Source organism: Sciurus carolinensis, chromosome 12, assembly GCF_902686445.1.
Source record: "Sciurus carolinensis chromosome 12, mSciCar1.2, whole genome shotgun sequence".
In the NCBI taxonomy this organism is placed as follows: Eukaryota; Metazoa; Chordata; class Mammalia; order Rodentia; family Sciuridae; genus Sciurus; species Sciurus carolinensis.
The window spans coordinates 41685834-41708250 of record NC_062224.1 but is presented as its reverse complement, the minus strand read 5'-3'; the positions used below and the strand labels follow the sequence as shown (position 1 = coordinate 41708250).

General features: G+C 37.2%; 1 protein-coding gene across 21 annotated transcripts in view; it reads left to right on the top strand.

Moving 5' to 3' along the window:
* The first annotated feature begins 886 nt into the window (after positions 1–886).
* The window catches only part of Crem (cAMP responsive element modulator), a 73991-nt gene continuing 52460 nt past the window's right edge, over positions 887–22417 (top strand). For 10 of the 21 annotated variants that reach the window (XM_047521641.1, XM_047521639.1, XM_047521634.1 and 7 more), the window contains exons 1-3: positions 887–1104; positions 9447–9544; positions 20834–20957. In XM_047521641.1, coding sequence (XP_047377597.1) covers positions 9501–9544; positions 20834–20957 — 168 coding nt within the window. In that variant the 5' untranslated portion in view covers positions 887–1104; positions 9447–9500. Of the gene's footprint in view, positions 1105–9446; positions 9545–20833; positions 20958–22417 lie in introns of those variants that run through there. The other 11 variants (XM_047521625.1, XM_047521623.1, XM_047521633.1 and 8 more) reach the window with 8 other exon arrangements.

Here is a 22417-nt window from a genome sequence, read left to right as displayed (position 1 = left end):
GAATAACTTAAGGTTGGATTTTAGTTCACTGTTTTGACTTTCATTTTCCTGTAGAGATAAAAAACAGAGTCCTATCTTTACTCCACCTTAGGATGACTTAGCATGTCCTGGAATGTTTAAATGGCTGCTAGTTACAACAGGTGACAACTTTACATTCCAGAAAATGGTTCTGTGATCCGAAAGCCCACGATTTCGGTCGGATGAAAATTAAATCCTCCTCCTTACAGGCGGTTTTGGTTTGCTTGTTATCAAAAGGCCTTACTATCCTCCTTCACGGGTACGTGACGACTGTCGCTGTTTCTCCGCGACTCTGACACAGACATGGTTACGGGGAGCAGCGTCAGCTGGGACTAGGGCAGCCAACAAAGAACGCCAAGAGGCACGGTACAGGGACGTCTGGCCAGTGGTTAGGACAGTGGGGTATCCCGGGCGGTCCACAGCGTGTGCCTCCTGCCGTCACCGAGCTGCCAAACTCGCTGACGGTAACCAGGTGTTGAAGCTGCCTCAGCTGGCCCATTGAGAAGGAATCGAGGCGAGAACTCAAACCGAAGCCGTTATCCCGGTTTGCAATTAATTGGCTTTTCGGCGCACGCGCGGAGAAGGCAGCTTCCGGTTTACAACCCCGCTCCCAACCCACCCAAGTTAGCCCCTCCTCCAGGCCCCACCTCCCGACCCGTCCCTCCTCTCACCTATGAAGCCCCGCCCCCTACTCGCTCCTTCCCCCGCCCCCCGTTCCATTTAATTGTTGGATTGTCAGTGCTGCACTCCCGCTGACGGCCGGCAGGGGGCAGAGTTCGAGTCTGGATTTTTTTTCCCCCCCCTCGGGGCGTCCCCGGGGAGGCGGTCGCAGAGTGGGGGAGGGGAGGGCGGGGCTCGTGGACGCGGTTCTGTCCGCTGCTGCGCTACTTTTGGTCCGGACTCGGCTGGGAGGCCGCGGCTGCCGCATCAGAGCTGACGTGGGGGCGACGTGGGGCCGCGGCCGGCGCCGGCGCCGGGTTGCTGGGCGGCGGCGCCGCTCTTGAGCGGCGGTCGGGCTTGGCGGTCTCCACCTCCTCGCGTCCGTAATCAGTGACGAGGTCCGCTACGTAAACCCCATCGCGGCGGGTAAGTGGCGCGCCGGCAGGGCCCGGAGACCAGGAGCCGGCGACGCGGCGCGGGAGGCGGCGCAGGAGTGGGGCGGGGCCGGGCCGAGCCGGACGACAGGACCCCGGGTCGGCGGCGAGCGCCTGAGGACGCGGTCCTCCGGCTTCCCCGCCCGCCTCGACTAGCCGCCCGCCTCCCTTCTGCCGCCCGCCGGGAGTGCGGGCCGCCCGCCTCCGCACCCTCCCGATCCCTCCCGAGCTGGGTACAAGTTGGAAAAGCCTGACTCGAAAAAAAGCCCTACGCCTCTGAGTACATTTCTGTCTTTGACAGGAAAAAGGAAACGAGAAGGAAGGACGTTGGTTTTATTTACCGCAGCCGACGATTGGTGGCACCTTTGTCCCAGTTATCTATGCAGTTAAGATATAAATTAACGAGATCCATTTCTTCTAAACGTGGGTCGGGGGGACCTTACTGTTGAGTCATGTTCGTCCCCCAGACACGATAGAGCTGATGAGATCAAATAAGGGCAGAGATGGAATAAGTGACAGCTCATACAGGATCGCGGTGTCATTCTTTGATTTTTGCCTTTTTAGGGCCATCTAGTTCCCAGAACCTCTGAATAGGTTGTAAACATATTATTCCACATAGTTCTTAGCCTGTTGCCGATTACACGTGTATCAGATACCTAGGCTTGAATTGAAATCGCCTGGACGTTTCCCGCATCCGCTCAGTAAAGCACTATAGGTGTGTAATCAGAATTTTAAAAAAAATTGTATTACACGACCAGCCTGAAAGTCTGACTAAAACTGAAAGAGCTCCGCATAAACTATGCAGCTTACTTAGTTAACTAATAAAGTTTCTTCCTTTAACTGCGGGGAGGATGGAAGTGCAACCATCTTCCATTGAAACAAAAACTTAGATGCATAGTGATAGAGGTCCAGTGTATTAGATTACATTCATGATTCATATTCTATGTTTTTTCCCTTGGGTACCACTTTTTTTTTTTTTTCTAGTCTTGAACCTCTTTTTGGATAACAAACTTGTTTCCCTTCCTAGGTTACTGGTAGTCTTTAAATCTTGAAATACTGTTTTCCCCGAATGAAACACAATGTCAAAAAATGTTTTGGCCAATAAATGCTGAGTATTGAAACTGATGTTTAAAGAAACTACTTATTGATCTAAACATTACTTTGGAAAAGGTATTCAAATTATTTTGATCCTGGATGAGTAAACACTATGCATTGTCTTATTAAGTATTGATAATTACATTATTTTGGTGAATCTGTAAATAGACCAATGTAACAAATCTTTCCCAGTGACTTGGTTTGCATGGAATCATTTTGGTAGTGTTAAAGTTGTAATTACAGTGATGTTTTGTGTACATATTTTTGTAAGAGTATATGAATAAATTTTTATTGACTGTATAAACACAGGAATTTTTTAGTCTGTTTTTGCCTTGTCCTAGAAAATTAATGAAATTTGCCTCTACAGGTGAATTTTAACAAACCCCAGACATCATTATGTATTCTGGTTTCCTACTGAGGCAAGTCACTGCATGATTAAAATATAAAATCTTGTTTTCCAATAAATCTTTCATGAAAATGAGGGGAGAATTTTAGATTATTAACGTACATAAGAAATCCTGACTGAATCTTTACCAATATAAACATGTATTTCTGATCTTGTTTCCCCTAGTTTGATATTCTCTACAAGTATTGGGCCAGGGTAACTGTTGAAGTAGGTAGCCTACTGGAAAACTCTCAATATTCTGTCCCATTGCAATGACTTCTTAAAATAAAACTGAACAACACAAACAACAGCTTAAAATTCAGAGTCTTTATTTTTTAGATCAGTTTTAGAACCATTGGTTCTCCCCTCTCACGGTGGCTCCCCCACACTAGGGATTGAACCCAGGGGCACTCTACCACCTGAGCTACATCCCAGCCCTTTTAAGTTTTTAAAATCTTAGGTTCTCACTACAGGCTGGCCTGGAACTTGGAATCCTCCTGCTCTTCCTCAGTAGCTGGGATTAGGTTGTGCCACTGGACTATGCTGGAGGAGTTAAATTAATTTAGATGTGCTTCTGCACTTATAAAGAAGCCAATTTTGTTCCAGATAGGACCACTCTAGGTGAATTGAAATGTTGAAATTCTTTTCTCTGAACTTTAGCTAATTTAAGTATCTTATCTACTTATCCTGATTTACTAATTAGTAGTCAGTGCCTTTGCACTTACTGTTGATAAGTGTCTTGAAATGTACTTAGTGCAGTCAAGAAGCATGCTATTAAAAAGAAAAACCTTACAGTGAGCCTGGTCAAGTAACTTTCCCCAGAATTTTAAAATTTTGTTTTCTTTTGTGAAGTGGTGTGGTAGTCAGGAGTACTTGAAGGGTGGAGTTGGGGGAAGGGACTGGGGATACAATTGAGTGGTAAGTACTTGCCTAGCCAGTGTTAGGCCCTAGGATCGATTCCAGCACTGTGGGGGAGGTTAAGTTGAAGGGTGAGATGGGCCATAATTAGTTGAATTTCATTTTTTCAATTCCTGCTCAGTTTCTGATATTGCTGTTCAATGAATAGCCATAAATAATTTTAATGAAAGTTAAGATTTCTCAAAAAACAAAAAACAAAAAAACAAAAAAACAAAAACAACAGGTATCTCAGCTGGGTGTGGTGGCACATGTCCTCCAATTCAAGATACTTAGGAGTCTGAGGCAGGAGGATTACAAGTTTGAGGTCATCCTGGGCAATTTAGCAAGGCACTGTCTTAAAAAATAAAAGGTCTGGGAATGTAGGTCAGTTGAAGAGCACTTGCTATGGGTTCAATCCTCAGTACTGCAGAAACAAAACAAAACAAAAATAACCCAGGTATCTCAAGCAATTAAACTGGAGTAGTTTTGAATCTATATTAGAAAGCCTCCTGATTATGCATAATTCATGTTTGAAATATTAGAGACATTATTTTACAAATGTTTGGAATATTATGAGTATTCTTCCTGACTTTTTACATGTAAGTGTACAGATTTTTATTTCAACGTTACTGTAACTTGCTTTCACAAAGAGTATGACACTTTAAAAGTGGCATGATTTTCTGTTACTCCCATCTCATTTTTCCTGTATTCATTTCATTCACCCAAAATTCATGATGACCACAGACTCATGCCTGTTAATTTCAGATACATGGCTGTTTATAATATAATTACTTCTCTCTTCTATCTAGTTCCACCTTCTCCCAGCTTTTTAATTGACTTGGTTGAGATGAATCAGCTTACGTGTGGGCTTCATGTTCTCCCTTATCTTTCAATCCTACTTACTGTTGCTACTTAAATTATAGTTAACCTGTGAAGATCTACTTGAAGAACTAAAGCTTACTTTGTTTCAGAACTAAAGAAACAGATTGTGCTTTCCTCTGTTTTTCTTTTCTTCCAGTTTCTGTTAAAAGGTACATTGCCTTTTATTCCACATTTTTTATTTTTCCTTTGGCTGTGCTAATTGCAGTGTTTTGGATTTTTTTCCATCTTTTTTTTTTTTTTAATTTTAAACTTTCTTGCAAATACCATCTCAGTAGTGCTTACTTTGCAGATCCTATTTTTGGGTTTTCAAAAGTGGAACAAGAACTTAGATTGTTTTTATAAGCATCTCATAAAGAACTCTTCATTTTTGTAATATTATAGTTATCTACAACTGTAATATCTAGTCCAAAAACTGTTTAGTTTTTTTTTTTTCTTTAGTACCATTTGCAAGGCATTCAACTTAGCTTTCAGAGGAGCAGTTCTGTTTTAAAATTGTTTCATCTCTTTATACAATTCCAAAATTGCAACAAGTATAGCTTGTATACTCAGGTTTGGTGATAAACACAACTTGGAAAGCAACATCCCTGCTGGTAGGAATAGAAGCACTGGCACACTAGAGAGGTAGTAATTAACTAGACCAATTTTTATAAAAGGAATGGAGAACATTGGTTAATACAGAGAATTGGATGGTGAGGTGAAACTGGTTAGGTAAGTGTTCATATTGTAGTAATATTACCCAACAGTTTCTTATGTATACCTAATTTTTCAGAAAGTTACATTATAATTAATGCAATTAACCATAGTACAGTATGTGGTCAAACCCAAGTATAAATTTAATACTATCTTTACTCTGATTAGCATATTTTAAGTATAATTTGGATAGACAGTTATATGTTAAAGTTTGATGGCTAACAATGAAATTAACTGAAACTGTTAATGCAGAAGTTGAAAAAATCAATATCCTGGTGAAAAGTAAGGTGAATGCCAAATGTTATTTTTGTAATCAATCCTAATATATGAAAGAAAGTTTTTATCAGTATGATAGGTGGCTGCCCACCAAATGCAGCACAAAAATCCATACCCAGACAAAATTTTAACTAAATTTTCTCACCTAATATATACATTATTTAACTGTAAGAAATTAATTTAAAAAATCTCTGTCTGCTCTAAAAGATAATCTCAAGAGTCCCTTGGCAGATAGGATTTTTAAACTATTTGTGTAGAAAATTGGTAGAGGGCTGGGGATGTAACTTGGTGGTAGAGCTCTTGCCTAGTATGTGTGGGACCCTGGGTTTAATCCTCAGTCCCTCAAAAAAAAAAAAAAAGAAAATTGGTATCAATAAAGGTTAGTACATCAGAATTGTTTGTGGTTTTAGCTGTAAAGAGATCTGCTTAAAAATTAAAACCTCAGTGGCTCAGGAAGCTGAAGTAGGAGTTCAAAGCCAGCCTCAACACACAAGTGAGACCCTAAACAACTTAGTCCTCCCCCCAAATTAAAACCCCAGACTGGGGACTGTGGTGTGTGCCTGTAGTTCCAGATATCTGGGAGACTGAGGAAGGAGAATCACTAGTTGAAGCCAGACTGGGCAACTTAGGCAACATTAATTGGGGATCCTGTGTCAAAAAATAAATAAATAAACTCCTCAGACTATGCTGAAGCATGATTATAAATTCATTCAAAGGGCATGTTTTAGGCTAAGTAGAATATTTTATATTCTATAAGCCAATCAAGAGAACATATTAGGACATTTGAGCTCTTAACCAGTTGGTGGGGATGGGGCATAGGGTGCTGGATTCAGTTCTGTCTATCCAATAAGAACATGTTTTTAAGACATTAAAACCAGATTTGGCATGAGATCACTAGTATAAGAAGCAGTTGAGTTTTTCAAAGTATGGTTAGATTATAATCAAATAAACTGGGACCCCAGCTTTACAAATCCATACAAAGTGATTTTGAACCTGGGAAACATGATACAACAACAAAGTGCCTTAAAATCTGAATACTTTTACGACAAACTGTATTATAGAAAGTCTCTTCTTAAGTGCCTCAAATGAGAATGCTTAGAACTTTGGATTCTTAAGTCAGGGGGAACCATTGGAGGATTTTAAGTGAGGAAATAACATGTTTGGATTTGTGTTTCAAATGCAGTGTTGTGGTCAAGTGGAGTGCAAGATTACAAGAGGATGAGAAGAGGTTTTGAGTGAGGTGAAGTAATTATAGGGAGAGACTGTATATTTATAAGGAGGCCGTTATTGCTTTAATCATATCAAGAAATTAGTCAAAACTAGAGCAGTGGCAGTGAGGTGGGAGAGAAAGAAGCAGAATCAAGAGACATTTAAGAGGTAGTAAACTGATGTTCTAATATTTCCACATACAGCTAGACATTTTGCATTCATTAATGTGCTTTTTCATCACATGATCTGACAGGAAGTAATATGGAAATGTTAAATAATTGTCTAAAGTTACATATCAAAAAAATGATAGAACTCAAGTTCACACTGAGATCAACCTCTGTATGCCAGTGTTCTATATACCACTTTACTACTGTACTATTACCATTAGGCCACCTTGCCACCTCAGGAATTGGGCACAAGGGAAGTGGGTCGTAAATAGAGGCTAGGTCTCCTGGAGATGGGGGTTGGGCTAATGGTGATGTCAGTCACTGAGATAACTAAGTACCGCAAGAGGAGATTTGCAGGAAGAGGGAGGTTTAGTTTAGTTTTGAACATTTTAGTTCTAAAGATCTGTGAGCAGGCCATTAAGAGAGATCTGATAGGCAGATTGTGGGTTTAGAGCTCAGCAGAGATGTGGAGGCTTGAACTGAAATTTGAGAGTCATTTAAATGAAGATGAAGTGGTCCAGGGAGAATAACCTGGAGGAGATCCTTGTGCCTTGAAGCCTGGGAATACCAGAAGACTGAACAAAGGGCTAAGTAATTTGGAAGAAAAACATGAAAGTGATGTCATAAAGAATTGAAGAAAACTGGACATGGCAGCACACATCTATAATCCCAGGTGCTTTGGAAGCTGAGCCAGGACAATCCAAGCAAGTTCAAAGCCAGCCTGGGCAATTTAGTGAGCCCCTATCTCAAAAAAACGAAAACCAAAAACAAACAAACAAACAAAAACCAGTTGGAGATCTAATTTAGAGTGCTTTCCTAGCAGGAATGAGGCCCTGGTTCAATCCCCAGAACTGAAAAAGTAACAAAAATAAAAAAAAGAAAGAAAAAGAAGAAAATTTGGGGGAGTAGGAAATGCTGTAGAGATGTCAAGATGGGGATTAAAAAGCAATTTTTTAGATTTGACAATAGGTAGTCAACCACTGATGACTTCTTAGTAGTTGAAATATTTATCTGGCAATCCAGAGTCAGGATCGCTTTTATCTTATCATTATTCTATATGAGGCCAGTTTTTCTCCCCTTTTGACACTCTGTGGCTGGGGTGGCAGGAAGCTGGTACTTTCTTCAATGCTGGTCACCTCTGGGAAGAAGTGGGTAGCTGTTTCTGGACTTCACTGAGTACCTTTTTCTGTTTTTTAATTTTTTGAACTATAAGAATGTATTACAGATAAAATAAAACTAAAAATATTCCAAGAGAAATGTACAGATTAGTAGTTATTTCTCTGTTAAGTGGTGCTGTGATCATTATTGCTCAGATGATATTATCACTATTCTTTGTTTACAAGTCTGTTTCCCTTTTTAGATTGCAGCCTCTTGGAGAGCAGTATGTCCCACTGTTTACCAGTGCTTAAGAGCCTGGTACATAGTGGGTGCTGGTTATTTGTTTAATAAATAAATGATCCTTACCCTCTTGGTTATACAACTTTTAAGATGTCTCCAGGTAAAATGCTAGCATAATATAATAGAGAATAGGGTTAATAGGGAATGGCACCATTCTTGCTTTTTATTGTTTGCATTGTGGGTAGACTGGTTAAAATGTCCTCTAACTTTTCTTGTCCCTTTGCTAGGGTGCCAACAGAAGGTGGCAACAGTAACCATTGCTTTAGTACCTTAGTGTTGTCTGCTGTTTCAGAATTGGAAGGGTATAACACTATTTTAGAGAAAACCACTTGGAGCAAAGTCTGAAAGCATCATGTCCATGATAGAGCACTGCTTGTTGCTGTCATAGGCATCTTCAAAGTACTGAGGGATGGTCATAACTGTACTTTCTGACTCTGAAAAAAGCAAAGATTCCCAGATACTCTTTTTGTCTTTGGCAGTCTTACATCATTCTGCAGGTCAGATACATGTTTGGGGGCTGAGTATACAGCTCAGTGGTACAGTACTTGCCTAGACTAGGTTCAGTCCCCAGCCAAAATAAATAAATACATATATGAAATATAAGTGTGGGAGCTCAGTGGTAGAGTCCTTGCCTCAAGCACATGTGAGGCACTGCGTTCAATCCTCAGTACCACATAAAATTAAATAAAGATATTGTGGCCACATACAACTAAAAAAAAGTGTGCGTGTGTGTGTTTATATATATATTTAAGAAGATATTGTTTAAAAAAGTGAGGCTTAATTAATAGTGTCTCAACCAGCTTTTTGAAGTTGATGAAGGCTATCAGAAGATTTGAATGAACTGTTGTTATTTTGTTTAGAATTAAAAATCTTTGACAAAACTGAAGTTTGAATTAGTGAAAAAATGGTTGGAAAGTTTGTTGCAATTGAGTTAAATTTAAGAAAATGATGAATACATTGTTTATTAGGTGATCATTACCTTTTAAAAAACAGAGCTGATCCCCAGCAATACAAAACATAAGCAAACAAACAATAAATGGAGCTGATAACTGAACTTAATACACTTAAATGTTTTAGATCTGGAAGCTGCATGGCTTTCTTTTCTGTAGAAATAATCTGAAAATAGCACATTGTTTAAATTTTGTGGATTCCCACCCCCCAGGAAGATAAGAAAAATAAATAATAGGATTGAAAAAGATCCAAAGTTATTTCCAGTTGTCTTTACTTTTTAGTTTTATAGAAATTTGAATATTCCTGGCCTAGTTTTAAGAGTTTTTAGTTTTTTAAAAAATAAATGTTATGATCTCCCAATTCAACATTATAATTTTACTGCAGGATAAATAAAGAAGAAAACAGAGGAGCAAAGCATTGATTGCAAATGTCTTAATAATGAACAAATGTGGCAGGAAAAAATATATTAAGACAAATGTAAGGTAGGTGGATGTTTTTCTGTTTTTTTTTTTTTTTTTTTTGAAGTTTCTACTTAGCTAAAAGTTAAAATAATGAATAACAATAAATATGTACATACATGTGTGTGTGCATATGGTATATATCTATTATATACACAGAGTGATTATAAATATGTACATATAAGTAAATATTCACATTTGACTTTTTCTGAGTGCTAGGATCCTTTCCAGTTAGAAAATAGATCATTGATAAGGATGTAGGCAATTTAGTGGAATTGTAGAATCAGAGGAATCTCAAGAGCTTTAGTCCTCTTTCTTGCCCTTAGACTACTTGTGGCTAACTTTGTGAAACAGAAGAAAATCTCTACCAAATTTTTTAAACAGTATTTTCCCTTTATTACCTTTTTTTTTTTTTGGTACTATGGATTGAACCTGGGTTGCTAACCACTGAGCCACATTCCTGGCCCTTTTTATTTTATTTTGAGACAGGCTCTTACTAAGTTTCAGTAAATTGCAGAGGCTGCCTTTAATCTTGGGATTCTCCCACCTCAGCCTCCTGAGTTTCTGGGATTATCGGCATGCACCTCACCTGGCTCTACCAATTTTTATAGTAATCTATTCAGAATTTTTTTTTCTATTCAGAATTTTTCAAGTTTTTTTTTTTTGGTAGTTTCAAAATGTTCTGTTTCATCAGTTGGGTTTAGCTCTAAAGAGAAAATAAATTTTCTATGACATTTTTGTAAAGCTATTTAAAAATAGAGACTAGAAACAACTTTAGTAATCTTTCCTTTACCAAATGGACTCTTTAAAAGTGGAAAAGTTTTTGCAAAGGTAATATAGTTGCAGTGCCATGTAATTTGTCTTTAAAAATTGAAAACACCTGAGATTTTAGAAGTTTGTTAGTTAATTGAACACATTAATTATAACTAATAAACTGCCTGTTTCTTATTTTTCACTTACTTTTTTTTTTGTCCTGTGTTTTCCTTTCCCTTCTTTGCTTCTAACTCTTTAAAAACCACTTTCCTGGAGGCCAGCCTCAGCAACTTAGCATGGCCCTAATCAACTTGGTGAGACTCTGTCTCAAAATTAAAAATTAAAAAAAGTTTGGGGATGTAGCTCAGTGGTAAAGTTCTGCTGGATTTAGTCCCTGGTACAAAGAAACAATCACATTCCCAGGTACTGATAGCATTCCTTTAAAATGTTTTTGCTTTTTCCCTCCTGCTTACATATTTGTTATGGATATGTAGACTTGCCTAAATTGCTTTCATGATTAATTGCTTTGGTTTCTGTAATTATAAATATTTGTATGAGTATATTCCTTCTTCAAAGTATGTTATAGTTGTCTACCTATTTTGTATTACACTGTACAAATAGTACATTATTGTTGTACCTTAGTATTTTGGGGAGTTATTACTGTATGGTATAGATGTTCTTTTATAGTTCTAAAAAAATAAGAGAATAAGTCATAGAAGACAGCAGGATAACAAATAAAATTCTACCCCTAGAAAGTAGTTCTCCCTGGAAATCTTTTAAACTAGTAATAATGGAGAATGTTGTTTAAAAAAATTTATTTTAACCATTTATTAAATTGGATCTCAGTATATTCAAACAGGTTGGGATATTTGCTTTTCCAACAAAGGAGAGAGATATCAGAAGAGATATTTAACTCATAAGGAAAGAATATTGCTGAGGTGGAAGAATTGCAAGTTCAAGTTTAAAATGCCCGTTTTAGCAAATTCTTACCTGTTTTTTAAAATTGTGGAACTAAATGTTTGCCAGTATTCTACTTGATGTTAGTTATAATACTTAATGAACTTTTGTATATTTTATAATTTCTTTTATTTTATTTCTAAGTATTCTTAGAAATTTATAATTTATAATTGCTAATTGGTCCTTTCCCCTCTGATATTTTGTTTAAGATTTTAAAAATTGTATAATTTATTAATTTAAAGATTACTCTGCTGTTATAGAAAGTGAGATTTTGGCCAGTATAATTCTATGTTGCATCTCTTCAATTTTGGTACATTTAGCATAAAGTATCCAATGAAAAATTATAATAGATCTTTTCTTACACTCTGTAAATTAATTTTTCTTGGAACAGTTAAGACTGATTTGCAAATGTTAATGTTGTATGTTCATCATTTATAACCGAGTTCTGGGTCTTATATTGCCTCCTGAGATATTGTTTGAAAATGCCTGATAAAGCCAGGCTGGGTGACATGAACCCAGATACTTGGTCAAGGTGGGAGGACTGGGCAATTTAGCAGGACCAGTGTCTAAAAAAAAAAAAAAAAGAAAGAAAGAAAGAAAACATGTTTATCACAGTGTTTAACCCATGTTATGCATTTAAGAAAAAAATTTTTTTGAAATAGAAATTGAACCCAGGGGTGCTATACCCCTGAGCTACATCTATAGCCTTTTTTATTTTTTTATTTTGAGATGGTCTCACTAAGTTATCCAGGCTGCACTTGAACTTGCAATCTTTCTGCCTCAACCTCTGCAGTTACTAGGATTTCAGGAGTGCACCACTGTGCCTAGAACACTTTTATATGTTGAATATTGGTCCCTGAGTCCTGTCTTGGGCTTGATTTTCAGTGGGTTTAGGAGGTTGTTCTGAAGAGCAGTTTGATATATACTAGCACAATAAATTTGATTGAAAATAATAGGATATGTATTTTAAATAGCTAGAGTTGAACTTATCTTAAAATAAACTGATTTTAGCATCTGAGCACCATACAAGGTGTTCTAAAATACAACAAATTGGGTGAAATTGGAGTCTGTATGTCCAGTGTGAACAACAAAGCATATCTGAATGAAGATTATGATAAGTTGCAGCATACTAAAAGCACATCATTATTATAAAGTGTTATCTAAACTGGAATACTCAGGGCACTGACTGTAAGAGGAACCCTGAAGTCATGTCAAAAAATCTCCTTTTTCATCCCCTCTGATGCTCCCTAATAAGTGACCTACAGAAGTACCTTAATCTTCCTTAAGTTTATTTTTATCTTTGTAGTACCATCTGACAGTTGCAGAGTAATTGATTTATTATTTTACTTAACACTTATGTAGGTACTTTACTATGCACTGGGCATACATGCAAATCTCAGATGTGATTTCCATTCTTATGTTCATACCAGTGTACTGTGCTAACAAAAGTATACGCTAGGCAAGTGCTGTAATGGAAGTATTACATGAAATGCATTGGGAACTCAGAAGAGTAACTAATTCTACCCAGGGCTATTGGAATAGGCTTTTGAAAGATGTGTCTTGGACTAAGCCAAAAAAAAAAAAAAAAAAAAATAGAAGGAATTTGCCTGTTGGACAAAGAAGGGATGAAGGCCATTCCAGGAAGAAAGCAGGTAACATGTCAATGATTAGAACTGGGGGAATAAGATGTATATTTGAAAAAAATGACTTATTAGGAGAATAGAATGCAGAGTGTGGGAAGGAATTGAATGACTGGATATGAGGCTATGAAAATAAAATGGGGGGCTGGGGATGTAGTTCAGTTGAGTGCTTACCTCTCAAGCATAAGGCCCTGGGTTCAATCCCCAGCTCCACCAAAAAAAAAAAAAAAAAAAAAAAATTGGAGTCATATTGTGAAAGGAATTGAATGGCATTTGGTCTGATCCAATTCCATATGGAAAAAGACTTTGGTTCAAAATCTGGCTATGTCACTTTATGCCCCTATCATAAGATCAGATTCTTAACCTCCTTAGGTCTCCTTTTCCTCATCTCTAAAAGAAGAACTAATCATATGATTTAATAGAGTTGTTGAGGACCAAAACTCCTAAGCATTTACCACATGGCAAATACTCAATTAATGGCAGTGATGATTAAAAGAAGTTTGGATTTTATCCTGTAGTCATTATAGCACTTCTGAAGTTTTAAGCAGAGAAGTGTTTTAATTAAAAATATATGTTTTAGGGCTAGGGATATAGCTCAGTTCGTAGAGTACTTGCTTCACATGCACAATCCATAATCCCCAGCACTGCAAAAATATGTGTGTGTGTGTGTGTGTGTGTGTTTTAGAAAGATAATTATCTTTCTAAAGAAAGAAATCAGGAGATAAAATAGTGGCAGTGGGAAAGGAGTAAGAAAGGGGACTTAATTTTTCTTCAGAAAGTAGAATTGTTGTATCTGCTGATAAAACTTTAGGGAATAAAAAGGAGGAAGTTTCAGGGATGACACTCAGTTTTCTGGGTGGTGGGGTCCCCTTTCCTGAGAGAGGAAACACAGGAGATAGAATGTGTGTTCAGGAAGAAGAGTTTTGGATTCACTGATTTTGAGGCACCTGCGAAACATCTGCATGTGGAAATGTTAAACAGACATTTTAATTTTGGAATTCAGGAAAGACCACTGAGCTAGAGATGTAAATTTAAGAACGATAGGTTTAAAACTAGTATTTAAATCCAAATAAATGAATGATATTAACCAGGGAGAGATTTGAAAGCCAAGAAAACTAGACAGATCCCTAAAGATTGAAGGATTAACATCAAGTAAGGGAAGGCAAAGAAACTTGTAGAGTAATTGTCGGAGATTTGATAAGAACAGGAAAATGCAATCTAAGGACATCAAGATAGAGTTCAAGAAGGAAGATGTCCAATATTTATAGCAGCTCAATTAACAATAGCTAAACTATGGAACCAACCTAGATGCCTTCAACAGATGAATGGATAAAAAAAAATGTAGTATATATATATATGATGGAATATTACTGAGCCTTAAAGAAGAATGAAATTATGGCATTGGTAAATGGATGGGCCTGGAGAATATCATGTTAAGCAAAGTAAACCAATCCCCAAAAAACAAAAGCTGAATATTTTCTCTGATAAGCAGATATTAATTCACAGTGTGAGGGGCTACTAGGGAAGAATAGAGTTACTTTAGATTAGGTAGAGGGGATTGAAGGGAAGGGAGGAGGTATGGAGGTAGGAAGAATAGTAGAATGAATCAGACATTGTTATCCTGTGTACATATATAACTATATGACTGGTGGTATTCTACATCAAGTATAACCAGAAGAATGAAAAATTATACTCCATTATATATGATGTATCAAAGTGCATTCTACTGTCATGCATAACTAATTGAAACAAAAAAAATTTTTAAAAAGAAAGCGAGAAAAAAGAAGGAAGATGTTAACAGTTTAATGCTGCTGAGGGACCAAACAACATAGAACTTAAAATGTTCTATTGAATTGAATTCAGTGACAAATGAGTTATGTTTTTAAGAGAGTTTTTAGAGAGGCAGAGGCAAGTGTGGGGTTGTCCAGCAGGAGGTAGGAATTGAAGAAATGGAGAGAGCATTGGTAGTTCTTTGAAGTAGGTCAGCAGGGAGAGGTAGAAGAGAGGTTCAGAGGGATAGCTATAAAAAGACTTCTGGTCCATTGAATTTGTGAATGTGGGGTATGTGTGTGTGCAGATATGTATTTGAAGGTACTTCAGTCTTACAGGAGGAAACCACTAGTGAGGTGAGAGGATAATTTATAGTATGATGCACCAGAAGAGAGCAAAAAGGGCATGTGATCCAAAGAATAGATACAGAAATTTTAGAGTGGGAAGGAAGCAGGAGCCAAGGAAAAATGGAGGATGTTGATGTAACTGTTGATTTGGTGGCAGGGAAGTTGAGGGGGTTCTGATTACAGTCAGGAGACAAAATATTATTTTAAGTATAATTAGGTAAATTCAGGGATTTGAGAAGAGAGAGAAAATATGAAATAGTTGTGGACAGTGAGAGATTAAGCCGACTAGGGAAGCTTAGCAAGATTACTACCCATTTGAAGTTGAAAACCACCAATTCATTAGCTTCAATAATATTGTTTTATAATTTTATTAATTACTATGGACCATTCTTGGTGCAGGGATACAGGTGACAGTTAATTTTACCCATATTGGTATTTCCTAAGATACAGCAAGAAGATAAGGGACAAGATAATTTAGGGATCTGGGAAATAGTAGTTAAAATGAGAAATCATGCTAGCTGAATACAGAGAGAAAGGAAGAAAGGAAGAGAATGGAAAGGGAGGAAGTTGTCTGGAGCTCTTAATGTGGTAGAATAACAGGTGTGGAAGGAATAATGGATGAAGGGCATAAGCTATAAAGATAGGAAGTTGTAGTGAGAGTGGAATGTTGAAATTAATTATTTCAGGACTGGAACAGTTTTGCCCACTGACAAGGTCCAGTGTCACCAGTCATTTGAATAGATGACTGAAGTGACATAGAGAGTCATTGATTTGAGGCATCAGAGTGAGAGGGATGAATCCTTCATTTGAATGTTGAACATACCCAGAATGGTGTAGAGGAAGACTTCTCAGTTAGGGACCAAAGTCTCCAGTTTATATTCTGGAAGTGAGTAAAAGATGATGATTATTATATGGATAGGTACAAGATAGCACAACTGACTACTTTGAGTCTTAGTGGGATAGGGTGTTATAAGGGAGTAAAGGAGGAACTGCTGGGAAGCAGTAATGAGGAAACAAGTCCACAGTGGAAGCCAAAGTCAACATTCTGATCCCGAGTATGGAGGTTGAGCAGTTCCCTCTTGAGATGACTGTAAGGGGCCTTTGGAAGTTCTAGATAGTACATTACAATGGTATGGGAGAAGAGAAGTAGTGAGGGATTGTTATGGGGGAGGAATAAAGCACTAGTTATGAAAGTGAAGATGAAATATGGAGGAACTTGTATCTTGGACAGTGATGGAATGTGAAGTGTTAATGGATGTGATTCTGGCATAGGTGCTTGGGGCATCACAGTTTAGTCATGACTTAGAAAGAGACTCATGACTGTGATTTATAATCTTCACAGTAGATGGCAGCAATTGTGAAGAGCAGCAATTTAACTGTGTGGTTCATCGCTGGGGTAGTAGGTTGTAAAGAATTAGTACAAGTGGTAGTCTTCTAAGGAAGATGAATTGGCATGGCTGCTGACCTTCCATTTCTGCATTTATTCACTAGGAAGCTTGAGGTCTCTTTGCATCCTGATTTGGTTAATGTTTAACTTTGAGGGGGTTTGTATTTTTTTAGTTGATCTGGTTCTGACATGGAACATGATTCTAGTTTTGGAGCTTAAAAGCATGGTAAGGAATATAAGGGAAGAGATAGGTGTTGTGAAAACACCAGTTTTGAGAAACTCAACAGGAGGAAGGTATGCATAAATACAAATTTGATAATTACCTGCATTTGGGATTTAAGAAATTATATTATGTAGGTTGAAAAAAAGGCAGAGCATAGAGCAAAAGATTGAATTCTGGGACATACTCAAGGTGATAATTAAGGTGAGTACATGAGATAGTATATATGAAAACATTTTCATGTGTCAAACATTTGAAATCTGCTTGATAAATTATAGTCTTTTATTAAATCTGAAAAAATGAGTCCTGAATAGTCTAACTTTATCTTCTTAAGCACTAAAACTTATTTTTTGATGGTAATTGTCTTAGATTCTATTATGTGTACCACCCTGCCCTTAAAGTAAACTAAGCTTTATTAGCTTATGTGTAAGTGTGTGTGTGTGGTACTAGGGATGAACCCAGGGGTATTGTATCTCCAAGGAACATCCTCACCTCTATTTTTGAGATAGGTTCTCACTAAGTTGCCAAGGCTGGCCTCGAACTTGGAATTCTCTTGCTTTAGCCTCCTAAGTTGCTGGGATTGCAAGTATGCCCCACCATGCTGGGCTAACATATTCTTGATTATTCAAGATAGTTATTGCAAGGATGGTAGAATGAGACAGACATTATTACCCTATATACATGTATGATTACACTACTGGTGTGACTCTGCACCATGAACAGCCAGAGGAATGAGAAGTTGTACTCCATTTGTATACAGTGTGTCAAAATGCATTCTGTCAGGTATAATAACTAATTAGAACATATTTTAAAACTTTTTTTTAATAGAAAAAAGATAGTTATTGCAAATATAAATTATTATATGGTAACTCACATCCTTCAATTTCTTGAGTATAAAGAACTAGGCAGCTGGTTGTGGTGGCACATACCTATAATCCCAGCCAATCAGGATCAGGAGACTGAGGCAAGAGGATGGCAAGTTTTCAGCAACTTAGTGAGGCCTTAAATTAGCAAGTTAGTGAGACGCAGTTCCCCCCCCCGAAAAAAGGGTTGGGATGTAGCTCAGTGAGTTTACTTTCTGGTACCAAAAAAAAAAAAGGACTATGAAACAATTTTATCTTACATGGACTCAAAGTGCCACAGTCACAGAGTTGGAATTCTTGATCCATTAATTATATGCCCTATAATTTTCCCCTTCTCATTGTCAACTGTTACTTCTTATATCCGCTCTAGTTAAAAATCAGATAAATGAGAGTTTTATTTGAAATGAGTTATGCATGAACCATAGGAGGTTCTCATTGTTTTTAGAAGTTTTAGTATATGGACTTTGAACAATTTGTTTTGCCTATTAAAGGGCAAATTTTTGTTTCTTTTTTAAAACACGCAACTTTTTTTGTATTGTTTGGTCCTTAATTGAATTCTATGTTGATACCACATAGTTGACACTTTATACAATATAGACTGACTGTAGATATTGAAGGACCTAGAGTAGAGGAGGCTTCTAAAGTAGGAATTTTTTTTTCCTAAATCAATAAAAGGTATTCCTATCTGGTTCCATCCACCCTGTCTAGCCTACTTCTACCAGTCCTACTTTGTCTCCTCCCTGGTGAGTCTAATTAGTGTTCCTCACCTGTCACCCAATTTTTTTTATTCCAGTCAGCTATTCTGTTCCCCAAAATCTAGACTTTCCTTACTGTCATACCTATCTGTCCTTTTCCACTTGGTGAAATGTTCTTCTGTATACAACTTGTGTGGCCCCATCCTCAGGTAGACTTCATCATTCCTGCCTGTTTTCCTAAGCATTTCATGCTGCATAACAGGCTTTACCCAGTTTAAGCATTTTAATATGCATTACTTAGCTTATTACCAATAAGCTAAGTGATTCTCTTACTTGTTGGAATCACGTGGACATAAAAAAATTAGATTTCCCCAGGAAGTTTGATTAAGTAAGTTTGGGGTTGAGCATAGAAATATGCATTTTTAAAAACAAATAATTTGGTTAATTCTAATGCAGCTTATCCAAGGACTTTGAGAAATCAAGGACCATCTAGTAAATTAATTCCTTTAGGACAAGGTCCACAACTTAGCCACTTTTGTACATAGAGCCTATTATATAGAGGATGTCGAATGAATGGAGTTTACTCGGCAAGACCTTTTAATATGTAATTTTGGAGTTGAGAATCAAGTGTTGGCTGAATCTTAATAGAGCTTTTAACAAAGTTGTAAAAATAGTACATTTCTTAGATTGTTGCCAAAATACTCCTATAAGGGTATGCTTTATGGACAAAGAGTTTTTTGGGGTGCGATACTTTTGGTAAATGCTGCTCTTCACCCTCTACCTTTCTCAAGGCACTCTAGCATGTTCACACTTCTGAGATGTTCTTACTGAAATGAAACTCTTAGATGGGGCCATAGTGCACACTTGTAATTCCAGTGACACAGGAAGCTGAGGCAAGAGGAGTGAAAATTGGAGGCCAACCTTAGCAACTTAGCCAGACCCTGTCTCAAAAAAAAAAAAAAAAAAAAAGTGCTGGCTATGTTGCTCATTTGTAGAGAGCTCCTGGGTTTAAAGGGAGAGAAAGAGAGAGAGAGAACGAGAGGAGTGGGGGGAAGGGGAGAGAGGGAGGGATAGAGAAACCTTTAAACTCTAGAGTTAAAGCATTTTGAGGGCTAGGGATGTAACTCAGTGGTAGAGTGCTTGGGTAATATGTATGAGGCCCTGAGTTTGCTCTCTAGCACCAGTAAAATAAACAAAAAACAAAAACCCTCCTTTCATAGGTAATACCTTTTGTATCCTACAAAACTCATGAAGCATTCTCCTTGGGAGCTACTCATATTAGCAAAAATAGAACAGTAGGAATTAGCATTTTATGCATGTTGAGAACTTATATGTACCCAGAACTGGAGAGGTCATGCCAGGAAATAATAAGAAAAGAGGTAAAGGAATTGGAGAGTATTAAGGGACATACATTTTTTTCCACCATTGGGTATAGGTTTTTATTTTGGCATAATTCCTGCAAATTGTCATGGTCAGTTGTAAGTATTAAAATGACTGTAGCATAGGCTATAAGAGACAGGTTTGAGAGTGGAAGACTAGCTTCAGGTAATGCTTACTGATATGCAAATGAAGGTAGTAAATGAAAGACAGTAGATGAAGGATCTGGTAACTAACTAAATCTGGAAAAAACAGTTTGAATATTTTAATTCAATGTCCTAAGAAGGCTTCATACTTTTTAAATATATATTTAGACTACTTAGGTGAAAAAAATGCATCATACTATTGACATTTAAAAAGATATGGCAGCAGAGAATAGTTCTGTAAGTTTAAAATTTTTAATTTATTTTGCTTGCATTTTACATTTTTCTTTTTATTAAATTTACTTTTATTTTTACAGACTGCAGTTCCTTCTCTTCCCCACTGCTATATTTTTCTTTCTTTCTTCTTCGTTTTTTTTTTTTTTTTTTTTTTTTTTTTTGTGGTGCTGGGGATTGAACCCAGGACCTTGTGCTTACAAGGCAAGCACTCTGCCAACTGAGCTATCTCCCTAGCAGTTACATTTTTCTTAATAAAATAAAATTTGTTATTATACGGTTTACCTTCTAGACTCTACATAGAAACCGTTAAATTGAATTCAGAAGCAAACTAAAATCATGTCAGAAGTTTTTCCTGGAAAAATTAGATTCTTCTCTTTAAATAACTGGGGAACTGGAGGAAAGTGGTTAGTCCTCACTGATTCAGTTTGTTTGGGAGGCTTGTTTGTCAGAAACTACTTGCTGACAAAGCAAGACACATTGTTATGACACGTTTAACTTAGAAAATGAGTAATTTTCCACACCATATTATAAATCAGTTATGTTAGACTTTGAAACTCATAGGATATTTATACTTTCTATGTAAAGTGGAAAAATCTAGTGTTATCACTCTTTCATACTAAATAGAAAGCCCAAAATAATTATCAGGGAGTCTTTAAGACTTTTAATTTTTAAAATAAGCTAATTTCCATAAAATGCATTCCCTTGGTTCCATTGTTATCCATTGGGCAGAGAATGTGCCCTTAAGTTTGGTGAGTTAAAATTCTGCTACTGAACCAATTTCTTGAAAGAGGGGGAAAAAACCAGCACAACAGGATGATTGGCTGTCAGAAATGAATATCAGAAAGCTAAGTAAAAACAGCACTGAGTATTTCCTGATACTTCAGATGGAGTCTTAATGCTTCTTCCTTTTTATTGTCTTTTCAGACAAATGACCATGGAAACAATTGAATCCCGGCAGGATGGAAGTATAACTGATTCTGTGGCAGAGAGAGAATCTGCTCATATGCAGACTCAGACTGGCCAAAATTCAATTCCTACTTTAGCTCAGGTAGGCCATATATAGGCAGGCACTAACACAAATTAAAATTTGTGGAAAGGAGAATTATGTGCCAATTCTATTTGTAGTTACCCTTAAATTTCCCATGCTCTCTGATTATTAGCCATTCTTATTAAAATTGATTCTGAAGAGAAGATAAGTATTCTAAATACTTTACATTGTAACAGTTGTCTACTACCACCACCATTGTGGGAAAGAAAAACAAAAACCCCTCCATAACATGTATTCCTCAAATTTTTATTTGACTAGGTTGCTAATTCCAAATTGATATAGTTCTGATATTCTTAGCTATAACAATGGCAGAAATCTTACAATTTGCAAGTATATATTTGACCTATTCTTTACTTTTTTTTTTTTTTTTTTTAAGTTTGTTCTTAAACTTTGAATTGGTTTCATTCAGAGAACACAGTGTCAGGGCTGCAGATGGGTCAGTGGTAGAGCGCCTACCTAGCATGTGCAAGGCCCAGTACAGAGGTTGGAGAGTACTAGAATCAGTTAGTGCCTGTTTTTCAGCTCCTAAAGGATATTTTTGAGATATTTATAAAAATATGTAGTGCAAACAAATATATTATTTCATTAGTTTATCAAATATTTATTGAATATCTATTGTGTGTCTGGGCACTGTTCTAGATGCTCAGGGATTTGTATAGTTCCTGGCTTTAAACATAGGGTAGATGTATGTTTTAATAATAATTCCAATAAGAAATGCTGTAAAATGGTACATCCATAATAAATAAGGCATCCAGAGGAGGGAACAGTCTGTTGACTAGTAGTACATTATCAAGGATTTTTCATTTGAGCTAGACACAAAGGGTAAATAAGAATTTGCCAGGCAGATCCTAGGATGGAAGCATGTTCTGGGTTGCAGGACGAGTACAGACAAAGGCACAAAGTTAGTATGGGATGCTCAGGGGAAATACAAGTATCTCATTTACTTGAGCCTAGTGTCTGGACTGGGAAGTGGAGTTTGTAAAGGTCAACAGAGGGTTGTAGACATTTGAAAGTTTAGAGTGTCCTGTTCCAACTATTCTTTTTTTTTTTTTCCTTAATTTTTTTTAGTTGTAGATGGACATAATACCTTTATTTTATTTATTCGTTTTTATGTGGTGCTGAGGATCGAACCCAGTGCATCACGTATGCCAGGCAAGTGCTTCTGCCACTGAGCCACAACCCCAGCACTCCCACATATTCTTAAAATATTCTCAGATGCTCACTGTGTTTAGAATACTAGTGAAGTGGAAGTCAGGGAACCAGTAAATAAGGACATCATTAGGGTGCCCGGTGGCGCCAGGGTAGTGTGGGATATAGATCTGTAGTGGATTTTAGCAGAATCTTATGGGGAAACTGAAAAGGACTCAGTGGCTGACTGGAAGGCCCAGGGGAACAGCAGGTCCTTAATACATTGTTGCAAGCCAAACTGGTTCCTCTGAGATACCTTCTTTCCCAAGATT